We start from the raw sequence: 23,873 nt of genomic DNA, 5'->3' as shown, positions 1-23,873 counted from the left end.
TAAAATGATTTAAATTACATTTATTCAATCAGTGGCTTTTACAATACTCAGATATAGATCTTTTTGACAGCAGAGACAACATTAAACAACATACACTGATAACATTTACAACATCTGCGAGACTTATCCAGTCTCTGAAACACATAGCAGGGTTGGTTACCATGGGAACGGTGCTGAAAGTTCCCACCTGCAACGCAAATATCTGAGCATCAAAACAGGTGATGCTATAAATACACACCAGCACATGTGGAATGACATGGTAAATATACAGATCTGTATTATGTCTTTCTTGACTTCAAAACAAAAAACAGCTAATCACTTATCCTGCTAAATAATTTATATACACTTGAAACAAAATCACAAAGAAAAAATTATTTCTTGTTTCCTGATTGTAAAGGTGGCAGAAGCTTTTCATCACAAGAAATGAACATGCAGCAGCTGGAGAGAGAAGATCCAGGAAAAATGTTATCAACACTCAGCAAGAGGGTGGACAGAGGGAGCATAACTAAACCTTGAAGTCCAACAGGTTGCAGTCAATCTTGTAGTAGACGTAGGGGTAATACTCCTGCTGGCTCAGGTTCAGGCCAGGGATGTCCATCGCAGACTGGACAAGAGAGCCCAACACAGCAGAGTAAGAATGTGTAATCAGTTGCAAATCTAACAAGGAGATTTACACTAAATATTTGAATAATAAAAATCTAACATTTCATCATCTTTACAGATATAAAATAAGACAAGGCTAAGTCAACTGCCCATATTTATGGTGGCCCCAGAGATTAAAAAAACACAAGAATTAAGATTAAGATTTTCCAATGGTACTGCAGATTTGCACAGTTGTTAAATCATGTTTCTTCCAACTGCGCTACCTCATACGCCTCAAACCAGTACTGAAACATCCCTATTTGGCGTCCATGATACACACTTATTTAACTTCTCGCCTGGATTATGCGAACTCACTACTCATTGGTGCTCCTGTGCACAATGCTGCAGATAGGTTTTTACCAAACACAAACAGACGCTGTCACATTACCCCAGTTTTGGAACATTCACACTGGTTTCCTGTGACTTTTAGGGTTTGTTTTAACATTTTATTTGTCCAAAAGGCGTTAAATGGCCTAGCACCCCTGCATCTGTCAGAACTCCTTACACCATATGTGCCAGAGTGGTCTCTAACATCAACTGACCGCTTACTGCTCTGTGTAATGAATCAAAACGGTCAATTTTCACCATCAAATTGACACAGCATAACCTTTCATACAAGCCAGAGCTGTAAAGTCAAGGTTACACCAGCTGGAGGATCAAGATGCACAAATCAACCTTTTGCTCACTTATTGTTCTTCAACACAGACATAAATAAACTGTCAAGGTCTCCCGCAAAAGCCTCATCTCTCTGCTAAAAGTCAGACTGCTGGATTCTTCACTCGGAATAAAAGTGAACCTACACGAATCTTACAAGGCTTTACAACTTATAAGTTAATTAATCATATGGTTGAATGAACAATAGGGTTGGGCATCGTTTGATTTTGGATGATTCCGATTCCAATTCTAATTCCTTGTTTCGATTCCGGTTCCTATCGATTCCCGATTCCGATTCTTTCAAGACATGACATGTTTTACATGAGCCAGCTAACCACAGGTCCTATTTGATGAAATAATCTTAACTTCAACTTTTTAATTTTTATTCTATGAACAACAACATCACCTTCATTTAGACAAAAACATGTTTTGGAGAAAAAAAGAAAAAGACTTGCAGCACAACCAGTTTGTTTCTGACCACAACTAAAGTCTGGAAGAAGCCTCTGGAATGAGAGGCTAAATGTCTCCAACATATCAGCAAAACGTCCAGCTGTTTTCCTATCTGCTGTTGCAGCCGTTCAGTCAGAACAGAAAGTGAAACTTTAACTTAGCTGCTGTCACTAACAATCTAACAGGTTTTAAACATTAAATCTCTCAACAGAACTAGTTTGAAAATAAAAAATTTTATTCATTATTATTATAATTATTTATTGTGGCAGAAGCTGGTGTGGTCCACCACAGAGAAGCTTCTCTAGCATGATGACTATTTATTCTACAGGTTATTGTTCAGCCTTCTGACGCTCACGCGGCTGTGTCTGACTGCTGACGCTCCGTGTGTGTTTTTGTTTCTGCAGTGAGACAAGCTCACCTCACACCATACAGAGTTTGTTCTTTAAAGCTTCTAGTAAATCCACCATGTTGACGTATTATAACAAGTTTCCTCTATGGCGCATTTTTTGCTGCAGGAGTTAAAGTTTACATTACAGAGTAAACGTTCGGCAGACGCGTTTGTTTATATTTGGCTGCTGCGTGCCGGGAGGGGGGACTCGGTGCTGCACACAGACAGCGGGTGTTATCAGCTCTGAAAAGCGTTGATCACAATTTGCAGATCTCATTTATTTTTCACGGAGATCAGCCACGGATTTCTCTTCCGTCGGCATTCTAGGAACTAGGAATCGAAAAAAAAAACTTTGAACGATTCCGGGAAAAACTAACAGTTGGAACCGGTTCCAATCGATGCTCGATGCCCAACCCTAATGAACAAGATGTTTAAATGAAACCTACACATCACATACCATCACCGCATATCCACTCCATCAATCTCATTATTCATATCTTGCCATGTATAATCATTAGTTTAGAAAAGAATAAAGTTCCTTTTTAACTATATACTTGACTGTCTAAATCAATACGAAGTGTGTTTATGGTCCCTGAGCAAGTAAAAGTAACTATAATCTTCTGACTAAACATTCAAAGATCAATCAGATTGACATTTTAAATTTATATGGAATCATCCCATCTTATTGGTCATAATTCATTTGCAGTCGTCACGCTATAAAGTGTGGCCAAAATGATCTAAAGGCAAGAGGGGAGCAGGCTTTTGTGTACGTTGCTCCTCACCTTTTGAATGCACTACCTCTCATCATACAAGAGTCTTCAATGGTCTCATTTTCAAGTCTAGACTGAAGACTCACTTTTATGACTTGGCTTTTAGATAATGATTTATTTTATGCTTGCTTTTACTGGTTTTGAGCTACTGTTTTTATCGTTGTGTTTTAATTAATCTTATAGTTGATTTGATTAATCATATTGAATTGTTTTTTAATCACTTGTTCCTGAATTTTGTTGTCCGATTTTATCTTATTTTATTTAAATGTTATCTTCGGCTTGTTTCCAACCTTGTGTAAGGCACTTTGTTCAGCTCTCATGCTGTATTTTAAATGTGCGGTTTAAAGAAAATAGTATGGCATGGTAAGAAAAACAAAAGTTGGAAAACAAAACATTTCTTATAATTATTCAGGTAGGAGGAAGGGGAACATTAAAGATGCAAAACATACTGGTCTTAAGAGAAAGTTGTTTTAACTTTGAGAATCTAGGAACAGTTATTACTTGTTTACCAAAAACTCCATTGTTCATTATTGCGCGTTGCCCTCAGTGAACTTTGGTCTGACATTGTTAGTTATATTTAAAGTTTTTTCTCCTTTTATATATTTTTTCATTTTTTGCCAGTTAAAGATTTTTGGTAAAAATCACACATCCATTAATTTCTAAAGATGCTTCAGGGATTACACAGATATTGGATGTGTTGTCACAACAATTCTAATAGTTTTATTTCTAATTTTTTTTTACTGTTATGACAACAGATCCAATTAGTTTGTCATTCTGGAAGCATTTTCAGTTTGGGTGTGTTCCTTTTGTGTTTGTTAATTATGCATGTAATGAATACACTCAATGAATACACACGTAATGAACACACGCAAAACTAACACACCCAAAATGAAAATCATGATTTTTCAGGTAACGTTAGGGTGAACACACACTTCCCACCACCAAGCTGGTTGTTTTATGTAGCATTTGTTGGGTTGCATGTTGCGGGTCGAACAGCAACGTGCACCCCTATAAATATTGGCCCTGTAAAGGCTTAATGAACACACGTACCTACTGAACACTTGGACTTCCAAAAATTCTTCCTGGCTAAATATTTATTAATTAGATATTTATGTTTATTTTCTTTTTCCTTCTTGTATTGGATTTGAGGAACAATGATTCCCTCACTTCATTCCTGTGATTAAATTCTGATAATTTAAACAAAGTAAAAATTGCAGTAATCAAATATGGCAACAGGAGAAATGCTAAAGTGTGTTTCTCACGGCTTTTTCGCATTATCACAAAGAACAGAAAGACTAAACGATTGTTTCTCTGTTCTAGTTTTAAAGGTTCATTGACTCTGATGATGCAGAAACTGAATCTGATCCAAAACTAACATTTGTGTAACATCAAGAGTTTCAACTGGGAAATACTCCAGAAACCGATTTTGGCCCCCAGACAAAAGCAAATATGTTTTTATATAATATTTTATATGCAGTAAAAAAATTTTTTTTAACATTTTCATCTGAATAATTTAAGATTGTTTTAAATTGAATATTCATCTGTATTTTTGTTCCCACTGCAAGTAAAAACACCATGATGGGTAGTGGAGGGTGCACCAATCCCTTTACGTTGGAGTACTAATCTGAGTGATAATAAATGCATGTTTCTCACTTTGAAATACATCCACATGACTGCACTCCACCTCATCTGAAGACTGGATTAACATTCTGGTGTGTTGTTTTTTAAGTTAGGGCAAGTATACCTGGCAGAACAAGGGCAAAACAGACAAGATGAGTGGAAAAATATTCTTATTGAAGTTTTGTTAAAGTTTTAACTGAAGAGTTTTTCCCATAACAGTTTAAACAGCTGATTTCAGTATTAATACAATTACTGGGATGACACATATTTTTCTAGAATGAAGCGGCCCTATCTGTATTTATAACAGACATTACCACGTTTGGTATGCCATGGCTCAAGTCTGTCCCAGTGTCAGGTGTGTTGGAGCAGGGAAACTCTAAAACATGCTGGAGGACCAATGTTAGACACATCATAGTGGATCAAGAGGCAGCACTGGAGGGTGCCAGGCCGGAACTGGCACATATCCCTCCTGGTCTATACTAATGACTTACACAATGATTCTCCTCCACCACAGACTCTACTGAGAAGTGAATGTCACGCTGCTATCAGAACTCTATGTTGTTTCATAGTGTTAGCTAAACACTCACATCAATAATGGCTGCTGCGCCGCTGTCCAGATGTTTGTACAGATCATCGAGCACCTCCCTCAGCTTCTTCATGGTCTTCTTGTTTGGCTGCAGCAGCATTGCCTGAAAGTTCACTGGGAGCCCATACCTGAATAAAAAAGAAGAAAAGGCTTTTTATAAATGCTGGTGAAGATTCTCATTCATCCAGGTCATGGTGATACAAAAGGTTTCAAATGAAGGACTGGACTTTTTTTGGTTTCCTAAAAACGTTCCGCTTCTCATCCAAGGAGCTTTGTCACAACTAAGTGGAAGATGGGAGGGTAGAGCTTATTAGGTATAGATGTCTATTGTTGTTTAACGAGCAGAAACTCATGCAGCTTTCTTATGTAGTGCGTCTTATGATGACAAACTCATTGCGGTCATTCTTTTGGTAACTTGTTGTCACTTGGCTTCCCGGGGCTGGAGGATAGGATGGGGATCTGGCGTGGTGAGTCGCTTTGCTGCTCATGAGCAGAAAGGGTCGAAAGATGATTGTACCTTTGTGCAGCAGTACAGGGACCAGAGTGGATAGGGTGTATATGGGGAGCATGAGTGGGTGTCTGGAGTGCAATTTTTATGTCTTAGGTTGTATGTGTATATGTTAGCATGAGGGAGTGTGTGACTGTGTTTGTTTATGACTGTATATGTCAGGTGGGGCCTTTTGACTCCTCCCTCTCCTGAGACTTCTTTTGCTGCTATACATCTTCATCTCCCCTCCCCCTGCCACACTAGGTGTGGAGTGTGTTGTCTTGGTCTGCCTGAGTGTTCGCGGCTCCCGGGTCAGGGTGTTTAAGATTTTTGGCGTCTGCCTGATTAATCCCGGTGGCTGCCTGGTGGGATCTGAGTCCCTGGGCTCTGTTGGGTCCCCGGCAGAGCTGGTCGCCCCTGGGTCCTGGGTCGCTGGGTTCCGGGCTCGGCCGGCTTGGGGGTGGGAGGCTGCGGGCGGGCCTGTGGGCTTGCCGCCGATATCCCCCGGACCTCTGCCGGCTGCTGGTTGTAGCCCACCCGGGGCAATCCTCTGCGCCTCTCGAGGGGGGCAGGGGTTTTTCTGGTCGCAGTCTCCCTGGGATCCCTGCACTCTGGGGCAGCACCTGGATCTCTGAGACTTGGAGCTCCTTCCATCTCCTACGCATCTTTAGGGGGCAGATCTGTAGCCCCTCACACTCTATTGGTCGCTCCTATAGAGAAACCTTACATATACAAGCGTGGGAACGCACACAGTTGCTCACATGGTGCTCTCATAAGTATGGACATAGGCATGTTCAACACGTCTCAAGGCTGTGGTTGGCACTTAATGCACTGTGATTTATTATCGTGATTGTTCAGTAAAACAATATTGATTTTATATTTTCTCATCAGGTTGACGCAGTGATAGTTTGCTCCTGTTGAATTGTGTGTGCCTTTTCTTTCCTTTTTTTCTCCTTCTGCAGGTCTAGAAGCAGACTCTTGTTCATCATTGATTGTATTTTTTGTGGAACCATGTTATGGATAGATTTAAATATTAGTATTAAGATCATGTATTTGATTCTGATTTCTTTTGGTAACCAGAGTAGTTTTTTAAGAATAGGAGTGATGTGATTTCTTGAGGGGGTACCAGTAATGATGCATGTTGCAGAGTTCTGGAGAAGTTCGAGATAATGAAGGGATTTAGCTGGGAGACCAAATAGAAGGGAGTTACAATAGTCGATGCGATAAGTGATGAGGCTATGAACGAGGATTGCAGCAGCATGAGGCGTGAGAAAAGGACGGAATCTGTTGATATTGCGTAGATGGAAATATGCGGCCCAAGTAACCTGGTTAATATGTGATTTGAATAAAAGTGTACCATCTAGTATGACACCAAGACGTTTTACCTGTAGAGATGGGTGAACCGTGCAGTTGTCAATATTGATAGAGAGATTGGGAGCATTGTTTAAAACCAAAGCAGTGCCAATGAGTAGGAGTTCCATTTTATTGCCGTTTAGTTAAATAGATTACGAGATCCAAGATCTAATCTCTAATAGACAGAGAGGGAGATCGGTGGAAGGGGTGAATTTGGATCAGAGGAAATGTACAGCTGGGTGTCGTCAGCATAACAGTGAAAATTATTGTTGTATTTGCGGAAAATGTAACCAAGGGGAAGCAGATAGAAGATGATAAATAAGAGGGGCCCCAAAACAAAGCCTTGGGGAACTCCTGCAGAAATCGGGAATGAAGCAGAAAAATGAGACTGAAGTTGAATGAACTGAGTATGATCAGATAAGTTATAAGGTAAACGAGGCTAGTGGGATGTGACTAGTGCCGATAGATGCTAATCTTTTGAGAAGTATGTTATTAGAGTTCGTATTGAATGCGGCACTGAGATCTACTAGAACAAGAATGGAGAGAAGGCCTGAGTCTGCTGCTATTAGTAGATAATTAGTGATTTTTACCATTGCTGTCTCTGTGCTATGTAGTTGTCTGAAACCAGATTAGAATTGTTCATAGAGGCTATGAAAATTGAGGTAAGAGTGAAGCTGAAAAGCAACAACTTTTTTTCAAGAATTTTGGAGATAAATGGTAATTTAGATATTGGAAGAAGATCATCAAAATTGGTGGGATCCAGACCAGGACTTTTGAGAAATGCCGTGCGTTGTCCATTAGAGTTGTGGATGATGTCATTGTCTACGGAGCGCTTCCTTTCCATGCGTCTGTGTGTGTGTGTCTGTGTGTGTGTGTGTGTGGGGGGGGGGGGGGCAGGGGGTCTCATAGACATGGTGCTGAAATTTCAGCCGTGGCGCAGCGCTACGCCTGAGCCTATGTAAGGAAAACACTGCAGTCGATCGCAACTGGCAGTTCATTGCCAGTCCTAACCTTAACCGTAACCCACTCACACCTAAGTTAAATTTAAACAGACCAATTAACTTGACAGTCAGACTGTTTTTGGACTGTGGGAGGAAGCCAAAGTACTCGGTGAGAACCTACACATGCACAGAGAGAATATGCAAACTCCATGCAAAAAGACCCCAGGCCGGGACGCAAACCCAAAACCTTCTTGCTACATGTTTAGTCACTGTGCCATTGAACGACACCATCTTTTTTTTTTTTTTTTGGTCTTGTTAAGCGCATCGAGATTTTCATCTTTAGAGGCACTATATAAAGATCTGTTTCTTCTTCTTCAGATCTGATTGCTACAAACAGATGGAGAGGACTGTTTTGTCCTTGTAGACACCTTGTCTACGTTTAAGACTAGGCTTAAAACATTTTTATTTGATAGGGCCTATGGTTAAAATCTGATGTTAACCCAGATCTGGACAAGTGGGGAGTAGAGAGAGGTTGAGTGTGCAGTCGGTAAAGACGGCTCTCTCTTGCCCTGCCTCCATCTAAAAGGCTAGGTTATCCAGAGTTATCTCTGTAGTTATGCTGCTATAGGCTTAGACTGCTGGAGGACATACTGACCACGTTCCACACTCGACTACTTTCTTCTACAATCTGCTCTTTAACTGTATTATTTCCTGCTATTTTAGCTGTAAACTTTATTTTTTCTCTTAAGTGTTTTTCTCCGCAGATGAAGCTACAATGATGTTTTGCTGACCTGTGGTGGCCTTATGGAGGGGGCTATCGGCCAGCACACTGCTGCTAACAACTTAAAACATTCTCCCTCTCCTTACAATAACATTTTACTCTCTTTGACATTGAATGTGCTACTACTAGTTTACTAGCTTCACTAGGATAAACACAATAAAGTTTATCTCTCACCAAATAGAATATTTACTAAGAAATCACAATGTAACCATAGAAAAATTACTTGGTGAGTGTGTGTGTGTGTGCGTGTGCGCGCGCGCGAGCTCCGTCTTCTCGATCCCCAGTGAGTCATGGTGGATGGCTGCTTATACTGAGCCAGGATCTTCTGGAGGTTTCTTCCTGTTAAAAGGGAGTTTTACTCTCCATGTCGCTGCATGCTTGCTTAGTATGAGGATTGCTGTAAAGACTCTGACACTAGTCAGTGACTCGATGCAATTTGCTGGGTTCCTTATATAGGAAACTTGTTACTGACTGGCTTAACAAACTGACCTGTATTGGAATGTTTACTATGTGAAGTGCCTTGAGACGACTCTTGTTGTGATTTGGCGCTACATAAATAGACTGGAATTGAATTGAATTTTGTCTAACCAGTACCTTAGAACAGACTCAACAAAGACCCTTAGTGCTTTAATGTGAATCCAGGCGATAAAAGCTTCACTGAAGTTCACCTTCAGCCATCGAACCAGTGGCCCCTGCAGAAAGTAAAGGGACAAGAAATAATTATTTATGATTAAATTATGCTAAATGTAAAGAGACAATTCCTCCGACTAAGGACACTGTTCTGTCCTTGGAAAAGACACTTAACCCGTCTTGAATGCTGATGGTGGTCGTAGGGACTGGTGGCACCAGTGTTCGGCAGGCCTCGCCTCTGTCAGTGCGCCGCAGGGCAGCTGTGGCTAAATCATAGCTTATCCCCACCAGCATGTGAATGTGTGTGTGAATGACTGTGTTGTGAAGTGCCTTGGGGGGTTGTAGAACCATAAGAAGGCGCTATCCAAATACAGGCCATTTACCAAAACTAGGTTTTTATTGTATGATGACCCAAGCCCATTCCTCACTAAACATAATAAATATTAAATTGGTCCTTAAAAGGTGCAGTATGTAAGAATATAGTGAGAATTTTATAATGAGAAAATCCCAAAAGAGTCTCATGTTTCAGTCATTTACAGGGTATATACAGCAATCCTTAAGTAAAATTTACTACTTTTTAATACTTTTTTTACTACCTTCAGAATTTTTTTAAAACCATCACAACACTAAATTGCAAGTGTTAATCAGCGACCTATTTACACATATTTTAACATATACAGGTGCTGGCCAGTAAATTAGAATATCATCAAAAGGTTGAAAATATTTCAGTAATTCCATTCAAAACGTGAAACTTGTACATTATATTCATGCAATGCACACAGACCAATGTATTTCCGATGTTTATTACGTTTAATTTTGATATTTATAGATGACAACCAATGAAAACATCAAATCTGGTATCTCAGAAAATTAGAATATTCTAAAGGCCAATGAAAAAATGTTTGTTTCTCTAATGTTGGCCAACTGAAAAGAATGAACATGAAAAGAATGTGCATGTATAGCACTCAATACTTAGTCGGGGCTCCTTTTGCCTCAATAACTGCAGTAATGCGGCGTGGCATGGACTCGATCAGTCTGTGGCACTGCTCAGGTGTTATGAGAGCCCAGGTTGCTCTGATAGTCGTCTTCAGCTCCTCTGCATTGTTGGGTCTAGCGTATTGCATCCTCCGCTTCACAATACCCCATAGATTTTCTATGGGGTTAAGGTCAGGCGAGTTTGCTGGCCAATCAAGGACAGGGATACCATGGTCCTTGAACCAGGTGCTGGTGGTTTTGGCACTGTGTGCAGGTGCCAAGTCCTGTTGAAAGGTGAAGTCTGCATCCCCATAAAGTTGGTCAGCAGCAGGAAGCATGAAGTGCTCTAAAACTTCCTGGTAGACGGCTGCATTGACCCTGGACCTCAGGAAACAGAGTGGGCCAACACCGGCAGATGACATGGCACCCCACACCATCACTGACGGTGGAAACTTTACACTGGACCTCATGCAACGTGGATTCTGTGCTTCTCCGCTCTTCCTCCAGACTCTGGGTCCTTGATTTCCAAAGGAAATGCAGAACTTGCTTTCATCAGAAAACATAACTTTGGACCACTCAGCATCAGTCCAGTCCTTTTTGTCCTTGGCCCAGGCGAGACGCTTCTTGCGCTGTTTCTTGTTCAGGAGTGGCTTGACACACGGAATGCGACACCTGAATCCCATGTCTTTCATGAGTCTCCTCGTGGTGGTTCTTGAAGCGCTGACTCCAGCTGCAGTCCACTCTTTGTGGATCTCCCCCACATTTTTGAATGGGTTTGTCGTCACAATTCTCTGCAGGGTGCGGTTATCCCTAGAGCTTGTACACTTTTTTCTACCACATTTTTTCCGTCCCTTCGCCTGTCTGTTAATGTGCTTGGACACAGAGCTCTGCGAACAGCCAGCTTCTTTAGCAATCACCTTTTGTGTCTTGCCCTCCTTGTGCAAGGTGTCAATGATTGTCTTTTGGACAGCTGTTAAGTCAGAAGTCTTCCCCATGATTGTGGTGCCTTCAAAACAAGACTGAGGGACCTTTTAAAGGCCTTTGCAGGTGTTTTGGGTAAATCAGCTGATTAGAGTGGCAGCAGGTGTCTTCTATATTCAGCCTTTTCAGAATATTCTAATTTTTTGAGATACCAAATTTGGAGTTTTCATTAGTTGTCACTTATGAATATCAAATTTAAATGTAATGAACATTGGAAATACATTGGTCTGTGTGCATTGCATGAATATAATGTACAAGTTTCACGTTTTGAATGGAATTACTGAAATATTTTCAACCTTTTGATGATATTCTAATTTACTGGCCAGCACCTGTATAACATACAAAAAGAATAGACTTAGAGACTCACTGATGTTGACAACGTATTGCGCATATTTATTTTACTTAGAAAATAAGCCAGGCACTTCTGTTCAGCGGTTCAGACAGTTGACCACGGGGCCTGAAATGATGCAGAACAACCACTGAATATGACGTCATCATAATGTGAAGGGATATGCTAAAGCAGGGCTGCTCGATTACGGCAAAAACAATAATCACGATTATTGTGACTGAAATTGAGATCTCGATTATTTAAGACGATTTTTCAATTTATGTAGATTTTTTTTTATTTTTTTTTTATTCAGTCATAAAACTGCTCAGGGCACAATCAGGGCAAAAATAAACAAGAAACAAGATGATCACTAAAAGAACTGATTCCCAGTATAAAAAGATCAATATACTCATAGCTCATAGTTTATAACCCAAGGGCTATAGACCTTGGTTTAACTCATTTAAGTCTAACCAGTACAGACCCAAATACCAATATCTTGCAAATACTGACAGCAAGAATTATACAGTGGCATTTATAACAAATAAATGCAAATAAATTGATGTTCACAAAATGTTGCATAACATTTATTTAGCCATGTCAATGTGCTGTAGGAGCGTGCACTAGCACCGTGTCCTCAGAGAGATTAGTTATTAGTTATCAGCGTGAGGATTGAGGAACTTATTTCTACCTTATTTATAAACTATTTATTTACAGGTCCATCAGTTAATGTAATAATTGTCCCAACCACAGCTGCACCCCCCACCCCCAACCCGGTCTCACAGCAATCAGGGGCAAGCTGCACGTGTGTTTAGCGCGCCGCACGCGCACATTTAGCTGTTTTTAGTTGCTCAGGAGCCCGCAGGTACGGTGTGTGTCACTCACTCTGGTTACTCCAACAGGGAGCCGACTCTGAGAGCCGTTTCTTTAGCGACCGACACATCACTACATCATTCCCTTTCCTAATGTCCTGAAGAACGGTCCGGAGCGCAGGCGGAGTGTTTAGCTAACCTGCAGCAGGAAATGTCGACGACAGTAATCCAGAAAGTAGCTAAGGGTTACCAGAGATGTTTCTGAGGTGTTCGCTAGGTACTTTTAAGATTTAAAAAGTCAAGAAGGGGGTCTGAAAAGCTGCTAGAAATAGCATCAAAGTCGCTAAGTTGGCAACGGAGCGCTTCATTTGTAACAGGGCAGCTCAAGTGGGAGGAGCAAATAATCGGCTTGTTTTATTTTTATAATCGTTCAAAACATTTCATTCGGAATATATTTCTATGTCGATGTTCAGAATACGACACCTGATAGTCTGAAAAAAATAATACCTAACTTGGAAAAAATAATACCTCTGAGACCAAATTTAACACTTTTAATGGCCTTAAATTTGACTATTTTTATTTATCACTTTTTAATACTTTTTAAAACCCCGCGGACACCCTGCATTTAGGAAGGAGGGTTATACTGAAACATATTTCACATCCTGCTGGCTGCGGGGATTGTCAGTTAATCTCCTTTCAAAACAAAGGAAGGAGGGAAGTAACTACGGTTTACTATCAGTGAGTGTGGGGTTGCCGTGTCTCCTGCAAGCTAATACTGCCGCACTGACAATTGTAATTGTGACGACGGCTGGCAAAAATTTCCAGGGTCGCTTGAAGTGGTTGCAGTAACCACATTTTACCACAGGATGTAATTTTTACTTTTTTTTTCTCTACATAATGCACCTTTAATAATACCAGGAACTGTAATAAAAGGAAAATGCACACCTGCTTTACAATGTTCATTATGTCCTCCTTTTAAATATTAAACGAGGTTCTTTTTGCTTCGGACATTAAGGTGTTTCGAGTTACCTTTTACATGTTTCGACTGTCGTCTGCGGTCTACTTCAGAAGTGTCACAGGTGTTTGTGTGACACGTCTTCATAAGCTGTTCTTCTGGTGTCAGATCCGCCGGGTTGTCACGCCCACCTCCGCTGGCTGGTCTTTGGAGAAGGGAATACCAGGCGCGAGACTGCTGATAGGCCCCCTCGTCACATATTTTCAGTACAAAAATAAAATATGCAGACAAAAAGAAGGTTTTGCCATGGGAGACCCGCTCTCAGCCATAATGAACGAGTTCTTCATGGAGGATTTGGAAGAACAGGCCATTTAACACAGCACCTAACCACATCAGACCCATGTTCTGGAGAAGATACGTGGACTGGACGCCATCTTGTAAATAATAAAAACTGGACACACACAACAACTCACAGACCACCGGAAAACGGTCGACAACACAGGAAACATAAAATTCACACATGATGAGGAAACAAACAAAACAATAGCGTTTTTAGACATGAACATTCACCACATAGACGACGGCAGCATAAAAATCACAATATATAGAAAACCCACACATACAGACCAATATCTGCTTTGGACATCTGAACACCCAACGGCACACAAACTATCAGTAGTCAGAACATCGTACAAATGGACCAGCTTCATTACAGAGGAAACAGATCGCAAACGGGAAGAAAACAAGGACCAGACCACACGCACACCATCACAATTCCATATATCCGGGGAGTCACAGAACGTATACAAAGGGCCATGAAAAAACGGCAAATCAACACAACCGTCAAACCTCACATGAAACTCAGACAGCTATTAGTACACCCCGAGGACAAAATAGAACCGGACAAGAAATGCAATGTAATCTACGAAATACCATGCATGTTGTGCAATAACACATACATAGAGGAAACGGCAGAACATATGACATAAGAAGAAAAGAGCACCAGAAGGAATGCGAGAAGGAAACAACAGAAAGACTCACAAGGACAACAAAGAAAAAAGCAGAGGAGCAAACCCTCAAGTCAGCCATCTCAGATCACTGCAAACGAAATAATCACATCTTGGACTGGGATCAAGGGAAAATTATCAACGCGGAGAACAACCGGTTCAAACGTTGGGTCAAGGAGGCAATAGAAATAAGGAAACGGGAACATTGAAGCACGAAAAGAGACGAGGGGGCCTATCAGCCGTCTTGCACCTGGGATTCCCTTCTCCAAAGACCAGCCAGCAGAGGCGGGCGCGACCAACCCGGCAGATCTGACAGATCCGGGTTGGTTACGCCCGCCAGAAGAACAGCTGATAAAGACGCGTCACACAAACACCTGTGACATTTCTTATGCAGACCGCAGACGACGGTCGAAACATGTAAAAGGTAACTCGAAACACCTTCATGTCCGAAGCAAAAAGAACCTTGTTTAATAATAAAAAATGCACACCTGTTTCAAACCTTCTATGTGGAACAGTTTTTTTAACTCATTCACTGCCAGCCATTTCCTGACCAGAAAAGCCCTTCGCAGCCAGCGTTTTTCAGCATTTTTATTGGGTTTTTTTAGAGTCACAGAATGTTGCGCCCTAGGATGATGTTGACGCCAAAACTAACTAAACAAAGCAGAGACTCACCTCTTACAATCAGGAAGAATCCATGTGTTTTGAGCGTTATCCGTTCTTTCATAACCTGTTGTTAAATTGTGATCGGCAGAAGCTTTTCCGGTTCGTGCCTCACTTTTTTTTTTACAGCAGCGGCCCTAAACGATCTAACACATGGATTTTGTGCTTCCTGATCACATGACATGTGACGTACGCGGATGAAGATCGGCTTTAGAGCTGTGATGTTTGTTCTCACGGTGCGGCGGCTCGTTCCAATGCCCACACAGTATAAAAATGCAAATGACGACTTTGGTCGTCACTGGCAGTGAATGAGTTAAATAGCCTTAAAGGCCGGATTTATACTAAAAAAATTAAATAAAACTAGTGAGCACACACAAAGTGTGACTTTATATCCAAACCCAACACAGAGTAAATAAACATGAACACAAACTTCTTCCAGAAATATGCTGATCTATTGACACAAAACTTAATCCTCTGGAGGCAGGCGTTGCAGATTTGCAATGTTAAAACCTACCTACCTGGTTACTCCACATACGTATTTCATGAGCATTTTTTAACTCAGAAGTACCCCTGAAGGACTTAGTTGTTCGTCCTTTTATCAAAACTTATTCTGAGCCTGAGAGGGTTAAAGAACTTCCTCTGCGTTTGGTTCACTTACAAACTGCTTCTTCTTATCTGTGGACAGCCGGGTCATCTCCTCCTTATCAGCCTTCATCTCCTCTTCATTGTACTGAAACTCTCTCACCGTGAACCTAAAAGAACACAAATCAGCTTCATGGGATCCCAAACACACCTGCATATTTAACTGAAGGTATTTTAATGACTTCTGAGATCCAACAGAAAGTCTTTTTATCCTACTTGCTCTCTCTGGCTTTATGTTTGAAATCATCGATGGCTTTCCTGAACAGAGTGACGCTGAACAGCCCGCTGTCAAGGTCCTCAAACAGCAGACTGCAAGGACAGATGAGCGATAAATCAAAAGTTCAGCTTCATCATTTCCTTTATTTATCCAAGTGTGTAACATACTGTGAAGAGCGAGGAACCACCATCTCGGCCAACGTTTCATAGGTTTTCTGCCAGTCTGTATAATTTGTTCTGAAAGAGCAGAACATCACAGAATTCAGCAGATTGTTAAAGTTGGCATATTTAGTGAGACAGAAGGGATCATTTACACTCACTTTGGTACGACCACCAGCATAGTGATGAGGTACTCTGAATCAAGTACAAAATCATCTTTTTTTACAATGCCAGCCAGACTCCTGGTCAGCAGGCTCCCCCTGGTGGTACACAGCAGTGTTACAATGACACATTCTGAAAATGGCAAGAATAAGCCAGAAACTGGACTATCATGGTACCAACACATGGCATTAAAATAAGCTGTAATCACACAACCTATCCATCACAGACTTCTCCCCCACCCCCACTCCACTTACGCGTTCTTTCTTTCTAAGTTCTGCAGGTTTCCCTTGAGGTTATTATAGGCCGATGCTCTGCCCTTCAGGTCATTATCAATCTGGGTTACTTGCTGAAAAGCCACAAAAACTGGTTATGACATTGTCTGAGAACTGTGATGAACCTCATGAGATAGAAAACAAGAAGATGCTGACAGACAGAAAGGCTGAGTATGTTGCTTTATTAAATTCCCCTGACAGATTTACCTTTGAGATGATTTCAGAGATGTTTTTAAGAGACTGTTTTATTGGGTATTTTGCCATGTCCCACTGAAATCTTGTGATGTAAGTGACAAGATCAACTGGAAAACAGATAATAGAACACGTGTCAGGAAGTTCTCTGATCAGATGATGCTATTCAAAGAGGGGAGAAGCATGGTTCTGGCTCCCTCTGTTAGCAGTTTCAAGTCGGCCCTGAAAACGCACTCCTTTAGCATTGCCTTCCCTCTGTGACACTTTTCATGAACATCTAGCACCGGATTTAATTTTTTTATTCTGTTTTTATGATTCAGTTGCACACTTTTGGCACCTCGTACGTACCATCTGGTAGCTTATTTCGTTTCCTTTGTGCCATTTGAAATGTTTTTATCATTAGTCGCATTATTTTATTTTTTATAGTGCTGTTAACTGTTCTCCTATTTTATTGTTTTAGTAGGAATTTTCATCTCTGACTATTTATTATGCTTTGTTCTTATGTATTTTGCCTGTTCTTATTGTGTTTCTTGTTCAAGCATTTGGCTTTTTTATGTACAGCACTTTGGTTAGCTGCCATGCTATTTTGAAATGGTGCTTTATAAATAAATATGGTATGGTAAGGGTTCTCACGAATCCTGGAAAATCTGGAAAATGATAGACCAATTTTCCAGTCATGGAAAACAAATGGAAAATGGGCAAAAAAGTTACATTTCCTGGAAACAGTTGAGTTGTCCTGGAAAATGTTTTTCGTTCCTTGTGGATAAATGTGGGAATGTCTGTTTTCAGCTGCCTTCAACGGGCAATATTGGGCAGCCTGCTTTCATTTCTGCATCCAGCAGGCACAGCGTGAGACGCTACGAACCAATCAGATTGCATATTCCCTTAGAAAAGTTTTGCTTCCCAGTGTTTCCATCTGTCTTTGTTGCTAGATTTACCAATTTGTTAGACCCAAGTAAGGATTTATTTCTCCAAAGGGCCAAAACTAGCGACTTTTAGTTCAAGAGTGTTGCTGTATCGCAGTATATCGAGTAAGAGGCTTTTCTACTTCTCTCTGTTGAGTGACAGAGAAGCAGAGCAACTGTGGGCGTGTCGTCACTCATGCCTATGTATGAAATACATTTTTGGTTTTAGTGAAGCCGTAGCGATCATGATGACAGCTTTGACATAGCGACGAGTAAGGTTGTCGTATGGGCTCGACCCACAGCAGGCAACATCGACTCTCCTCTATTCATTTTCCATGAGACATGCACGACAAAGTGATAATCGTGGGTATCACTCCTGCTAAGCGACGTGAAAATGTGCATGTGAAAATTTGCGCTTGTGCATGTATCATGCACAGGCAAGTCAGCGACATGATCCCAGAAAGTTGAAAAATTTCTACTTTTCATTGCTGTTGCTCAGACAAGAACCAATCAGCGGAGATTTCATTGACTGACCAATGAGCGGACAGGATGCTTCTCAGTACATCTCAAGGCAAACATAAGGAAAAGTTTAAACTTGCCAAGTCAGATTTCCCAGATCTTTACAACATTTCCTTTTTTTTTTTTTCCTTCTCGTGTTCTGTCTGGCTGTGAAGCAAACAGAATTGATGTCTGAATGCTGGTGACAAGCCTTACAGATTTACTCTCAGGTGGAGCATCAAAGCTTCTGGTTTTAATGTCACGCCTGATACTTAAAACTTTATTGTTATTGTCTTCTGAATGATTTATAATTCTGACCAGACACTGAGACAGAGGTGAAAGAGAAAGGGAGAGACAAAAGGAAGGTTGGGGAGGGTTTCCACAAAAATAAACAATCAATGACAAACAGGGGTCTGCACCTGCAGAAAGAGAAAAAACAAACAAAAAAAAAGGACACACAACAATACAAAAACAGTAAGCTATCCCGCGTCAACCTGATGAGGAAGTATAAAATCAAACATTGTTTTACTGAACAATCACACAACAATAACTCAGTGCATTTAGTGCCAACCACAGCCTTGACATGTGTTGAACATGCCCAAGTCCATACTTATGACAGCACCATGTGAGCACCTGTGTGTGTACACGCGCTTGTACAGTGGTGTGAAACACTATTTGCCCCTTTCCTGATTTCTTATTCTTTTGCATGTTTGTCACACAAAATGTTTCTGATCATCAAACACGTTTAACCATTAGTCAAAGATAACACAAGTAAACACAAAAAGCAGTTTTGAAATTATGGTTTTTATTATTTAGGGAGAGAACAAAATCCAAACCTACATTGCCCTGTGTGAAAAAGTAATTGCCCCCCTTGTTAAAAAATAACCCAACTGTGGTGTTTCACACCTGAGCTCAATTTCTGTTGCCACCCCCAAGCCTGATTACTGCCACACCTGTTTCAGTCAAGAAATCACTTAAATATTAGCTGCCTGACACAGAGAAGTAGACCAAAAGCACCTCAAAAGCTAGACATCATGCCAAGATCCAAAGAAATTCAATTCCCAGGAGTGGGCGGCCGACCAAAATTACCCCAAGAGCGCAGAGACAACTCATCCGAGAAGTCACAAAAGACCCCAGGACAACTTCTAAAGAACTGCAGGCCTCACTTTCCTCAGTTAAGGTCAGTGTTCACGACTCCACCATAAGAAAGAGACTGGGCAAAAATGGCCTGCATGGCAGATTTCCAAGACGCAAACCACTGTTAAGCAAAAAGAACATTAGGGCTCGTCTCAGTTTTGCTAAGAAACATCTCAATGATTGCCAAGACTTTTGGGAAAATACCTTGTGGACTGATGAGACAAAAGTTGAACTTTTTGGAAGGCAAATGTCCCGTTACATCTGGCGTAGAAGTACCACAGCATTTCAGACAAAGAACATCATACCAGCAGTAAAATATGGTGGTGGTAGTGTGATGGTCTGGGGTTGTTTTGCTGCTTCAGGAACTGGAAGGCTTGCTGTGATAAATGGAACCATGAATTCTACTGTCTACCAAAACATCCTGAAGGAGAATGTCCGGCCATCTGTTCGTCAACTAAAGCTGAAGTGATCTTGGGTGCTGCAGCAGGACAATGACCCAAAACACACCAGCAAATCCACCTCTGAATGGCTGAAGAACACCAAATGAAGACTTTGGAGTGGCCTAGTCAAAGTCCTGACCTGAATCCTATTGGGATGCTATGGCATGACCTTAAAAAGGCGGTTCATGCTAGAAAACCCTCAAATAAAGCTGAATTACAACAATTCTGCAAAGATGAGTGGGCCAAAATTCCTCCAGAGCGCTGCAAAAGACTCGTAGCAAGTTATCGCAAACGCTTGATTGCAGTTATCGCTGCTAAGGGAGGCCCAACCAGTTATTAGGTTCAGGGGGCAATTACTTTTTCACACAGGGCAATGTAGGTTTGGATTTTGTTCTCTCCCTAAATAATAAAAACCATCATTTCAAAACTGAATTTTGTGTTTACTTGTGTTATCTTTGAGTAACTGTTAAATGTGTTTGATGATCAGAAACATTTTGTGTGACAAACATGCAAAAGAATAAGAAATCAGGAAGGGGGCAAATAGTTTTTCACACCATTGTATGTAAGGTTTCTCTATGGGAGCATCCAATAAAGAGTGTGAGGGGCCACAGATCTGCCCCCAAAGATGTGCAGGAGACGGAGGGAGCTCCAAGTCCCAGAGATCCAGGAGCTGCCCGAGAGCACAGGGACCCCAGGGAGACTGTAACCAGAAAAGCCCCAGCCCCCTCTCGAGAGGCGCAGAAGATTGCCACGGGGTCTTCCATCAGTTATCTTCGAGTAAGGGTATAACCAATTATAACTTTTACTTAAATAGAAACACATTTCAAATGGTCCAAGTCCACTTTGCACCATTAATCCTCTTAATAAGTATTAATAAGGTCAGAAAGCATGAAAACTCCTACTGTACCTCCATTGGCCAACAGGTTCTCCTGCACTTTATCTCGACTGTCCTCCAGAACATCGGCCATATACTGGGCCACCTTCTTCACCACACTGTCAACAAACAGGAACCATTAATGTGCACTGCTGTGAAAAATGAATGGCCTCTCACAGCCATTTTTTTCTGTTTATTATCTTATAAAATCTTTGTTTTTAATCACACCTAAAAGGTCACATTTCGATATTAGACAACGGTAACCTGACTAAATATACAAAACCTAATTTTCAAGTGATTTCAGGATGATCATCAGATCACCACATCAGAGAGTTTTCAAGCATGAACAGCTGGTTAAGGTCAAGGATCAGATGTTCTCCATGTTCTGCTAGAGAGCAGAGTTGGTTCCATCAGTTACAGTCGGTGGTCCTGGTCCTTGCTGTTTTGGGTCTTTTTGTTCATTTAAGAACAGACAATGTCAGACAGCTCATCCTGAAATTTTTCTTGACTCCAAGTTTCTGGCAGTAATCAGGTCTGGCAGTGACTGGTGGGACAGAATAAGGCTCTCCAAACAATGGAATGAATCACACTTAATTCATGATTTAACAAGCGGAGCAAGGAGTCTAGGCTGTTTTTTCCAATTCATAAATTGATTTTGGATTCACTCAAGGTATCTTTGTCTGGTATTGAAATTGCAGATTCCAGGTCTGAAACTTTTAAGTGAGATTAAAATAAGCAAAAACAGTAAGGGAGAAAATAGTTTTTCACAGCACTGTAAGGTGCCCCCCATGAGCTGCAGGCTGCAGAAGCCCAACCTGCAACTGCAGCCTGATGCCATCAAATATGACACAAACAGGCAAAGGCATAAAACGGGTTCACACATTTCTATGAATGTTAATTCTTGACAAGGCTATTTATAATACGTCTGACTTCAGAGGTCATAGTTTTTAACAACATTGCTCAGAAACATGTCAAAGCATCCGTGAAAACTGAAGCCAGGTCACATTAGATGGCTGAAAGCTTCTTAAGACACTTATGTTTAAATTCAAATTAGTTTTCTAATGAGGCTAATGTTCTTATCTGAAGAAAGTTATCAATTTAATGCATTTAACTTAAAAGTGCATTCTTCCACCTACCTCCATTTCAAACAATGTCGATTGTTATAAATTATGTTATTTACTTTATTTTTTAAATGTTAATGTTTGAAATAAAAAATAAACAAACAAACAAACTTATAAATAATGTAGTATAATCACAAACACGTGTAAGCTAGCATTTTCTCCCACTTATGTACTTACAAAAACATAAAAACAACAGGTTCTCTCATCGTAGTGGACATATTCACAGAGAAAGCTAAGCATAGCTCAGGCAGTTGTCGCTGTGTGTGAGTTTTAGGTGTCAATATTTCCAAAATATTGTACTCACATTGCATAAGTCACGCAGCATAAATAGGACTAAAGAAAGAACTGCTGATGTGTCACCAAACTGACAATTGCTAAGTTTAGCCTGCTGACTGAACTCAAGTCCCTGTGCAATTCCTGAAAGTCAGAAAGGAGGTTAAAGAAAACTAAGCTAGCAGCATCAGAGGGTCAGCGGTGCTGAGATTTCTGATTCATGGTTAACGAAAAAGATTGCGAATGGAAGTCAGTGTACATACCCTTCAACAAAGGAATCTAATTTGGCCAGTTCGTCCGACAGTCCCACCAAGACATCAAGTGTTCCAACCTGGTTTTAGACAGACAAAACAAATTGGTTCTGGGGCTTGGCTCATTTTTAAATGGGGTCTGCAGGGCTGAGTTTGAACACAGACATCTGTGATTTAATCAGTAACAATCAGGTGGCCCTGTGTGTTTTGCATGGTGCCTCATTGAAATATCATCAAGTGTTCCAGGAGGACATCCCAACCCACGTTAAAGCAACATAAACGGCTAACCGGACTTGTCCAACTGAGCTGATTTAAGGTTCAAAGCTTTCAGCATTCAGGTAACCAATGTGTGTGAAGACTGCCTTCCACGTGGACCATCAGTTTATTTTTGACCGTGACCACATGGTGAGTGGTCTTGAAAATACATGTAGTAAGTACAACTGAAAGTGGTCGGGCTATATTCTTGAAATGAGATAGAAATAAAATTGTGTGCTTTTATAAATAAATGATAGGTGGAATGGCTCTTTCATGGAGCACAAAACGTCAACAGCAAAGTGTTGCGATGCTTTCTAACCTTGAGGTCTGGGATGCCAAATTTATGGTTGGTAGAGAGGTTGTTGGTGCGGGTGGTGGCTGCCATCATTTTGTCCCAAGTCTGCTGGCAGGTCTTCTCTCCCGGAGCAGAAATCAACCAAAACTCAGACATGCTGACAGCTTTCAGAAAACAGAAAGGGACATTTTATTAAGACTTGTATTTATGAATTCATTATTAATCACAACTTTTAACAAAACACCAGTCAAAACCGCAATGAAAACACGATACTTTTCTGTAACACTTTGAAACTGTCAGACTGAAGCATAAACTGCAGCATTTAGTACTCTCAGAGATGCTAACTAGGAGTCCATTCACTTTGAAGGTCTTCCCTTTCTGTTTGATCCTCACCAAATAATTTCACCCAAAACAGCTAGCTAATGCAGCTACTCTTTATCCAACGGTGTGGCGAAGAAACGATGGCCAGAATAAAAAGAGGATGTTAAAGGTCAAGCAGCATCCAGCAGGGATTAGCTCCAGCTAGCCACCTAGCTAGCTTTGCTAACAGCAACAACACAAGTGGTAATTCTAACTGGTTCGCAATATCACTCACCTGTGTGATAAAAACGTGGGTGTTACTTGCGAAATAATATCTCCTTGTAATACGTCTATAGCTCAACAATCTTCATGGTTACCGTTCAGAGTAAATCGTGAGGTCTGCTGTCAGCAGCATCAAAGTCACCTGACCTGAGCCGCGGCCGAACCCAACAGCGACACTGGCAGGTGGGTATAGGTAGTGCAGCTGGAATAACCACTCAGGTTCAAGGACTTCTGAGCGGAGTAAAACACCCAGGTATCCTAAAATATACAGAACTCACGTGGGTACTTTGTGAATAACTTACCGTTTCCCTCTAGTTAACTTCAGTGTTACAATTTAGACTTTCATTAGGAACCACATTGTGATTGAGAAGCGTCAGGGTTAGGTTAGGGTTAGGGTTTCACCATTTGCTCATTTTGAATCTCTGTCTGGTGTCATGTCACATTAGTCTTGTGTTCCTACTCATTATATTGTCTCAGTATGAGTTTGTACAGTATAAATCACAATGATGTTCGTTCTTTCAACAAGACCATCAACCTTTGTCCAGCTGGGAGTAACGCAGTACAAATGTAATTAATTACTGT

At 40.9% G+C, this 23,873-nt stretch overlaps 1 protein-coding gene across 1 annotated transcript; it reads right to left on the bottom strand.

The window, feature by feature from the left end:
- atp6v1c1a (ATPase H+ transporting V1 subunit C1a) lies at positions 1 to 23,449 on the bottom strand. The gene is made up of 13 exons (XM_015949302.3): positions 23,305 to 23,449; positions 22,734 to 22,873; positions 22,172 to 22,239; positions 20,548 to 20,633; positions 16,676 to 16,770; positions 16,451 to 16,542; positions 16,196 to 16,294; positions 16,044 to 16,112; positions 15,876 to 15,968; positions 15,676 to 15,769; positions 9,267 to 9,364; positions 5,112 to 5,238; positions 1 to 604 (listed from the first exon to the last, which is right to left on the bottom strand). The coding sequence occupies exons 2-13, from the start codon at positions 22,863 to 22,865 to the stop codon at positions 506 to 508; spliced, it is 1,152 nt and encodes a 383-aa protein (XP_015804788.1). The 5' UTR covers positions 22,866 to 22,873; positions 23,305 to 23,449; the 3' UTR covers positions 1 to 505.
- Positions 23,450 to 23,873: the final 424 nt, after the last annotated feature.

This window comes from Nothobranchius furzeri, chromosome 5 (genome assembly GCF_043380555.1).
Source record: "Nothobranchius furzeri strain GRZ-AD chromosome 5, NfurGRZ-RIMD1, whole genome shotgun sequence".
Classification (NCBI taxonomy): Eukaryota; Metazoa; Chordata; class Actinopteri; order Cyprinodontiformes; family Nothobranchiidae; genus Nothobranchius; species Nothobranchius furzeri.
This window is presented reverse-complemented; position numbering and strand designations above follow the sequence as displayed.

Bases quoted from the DNA above. Each gene is read 5' to 3' on its own strand.
- atp6v1c1a (XM_015949302.3), bottom strand. From the start codon at position 22,865: ATGTCTGAGTTTTGGTTGATTTCTGCTCCGGGAGAGAAGACCTGCCAG. The intron at 9,365-15,675 runs GTAAGTGAACCA...TACTTTCTGCAG, and splicing joins CAGATAAGAAGAAGCAGTTT to GGGCCACTGGTTCGATGGCT. The intron at 605-5,111 runs GTGAGTGTTTAG...TCTCTTGTCCAG, and splicing joins GCGCAGCAGCCATTATTGAT to TCTGCGATGGACATCCCTGG.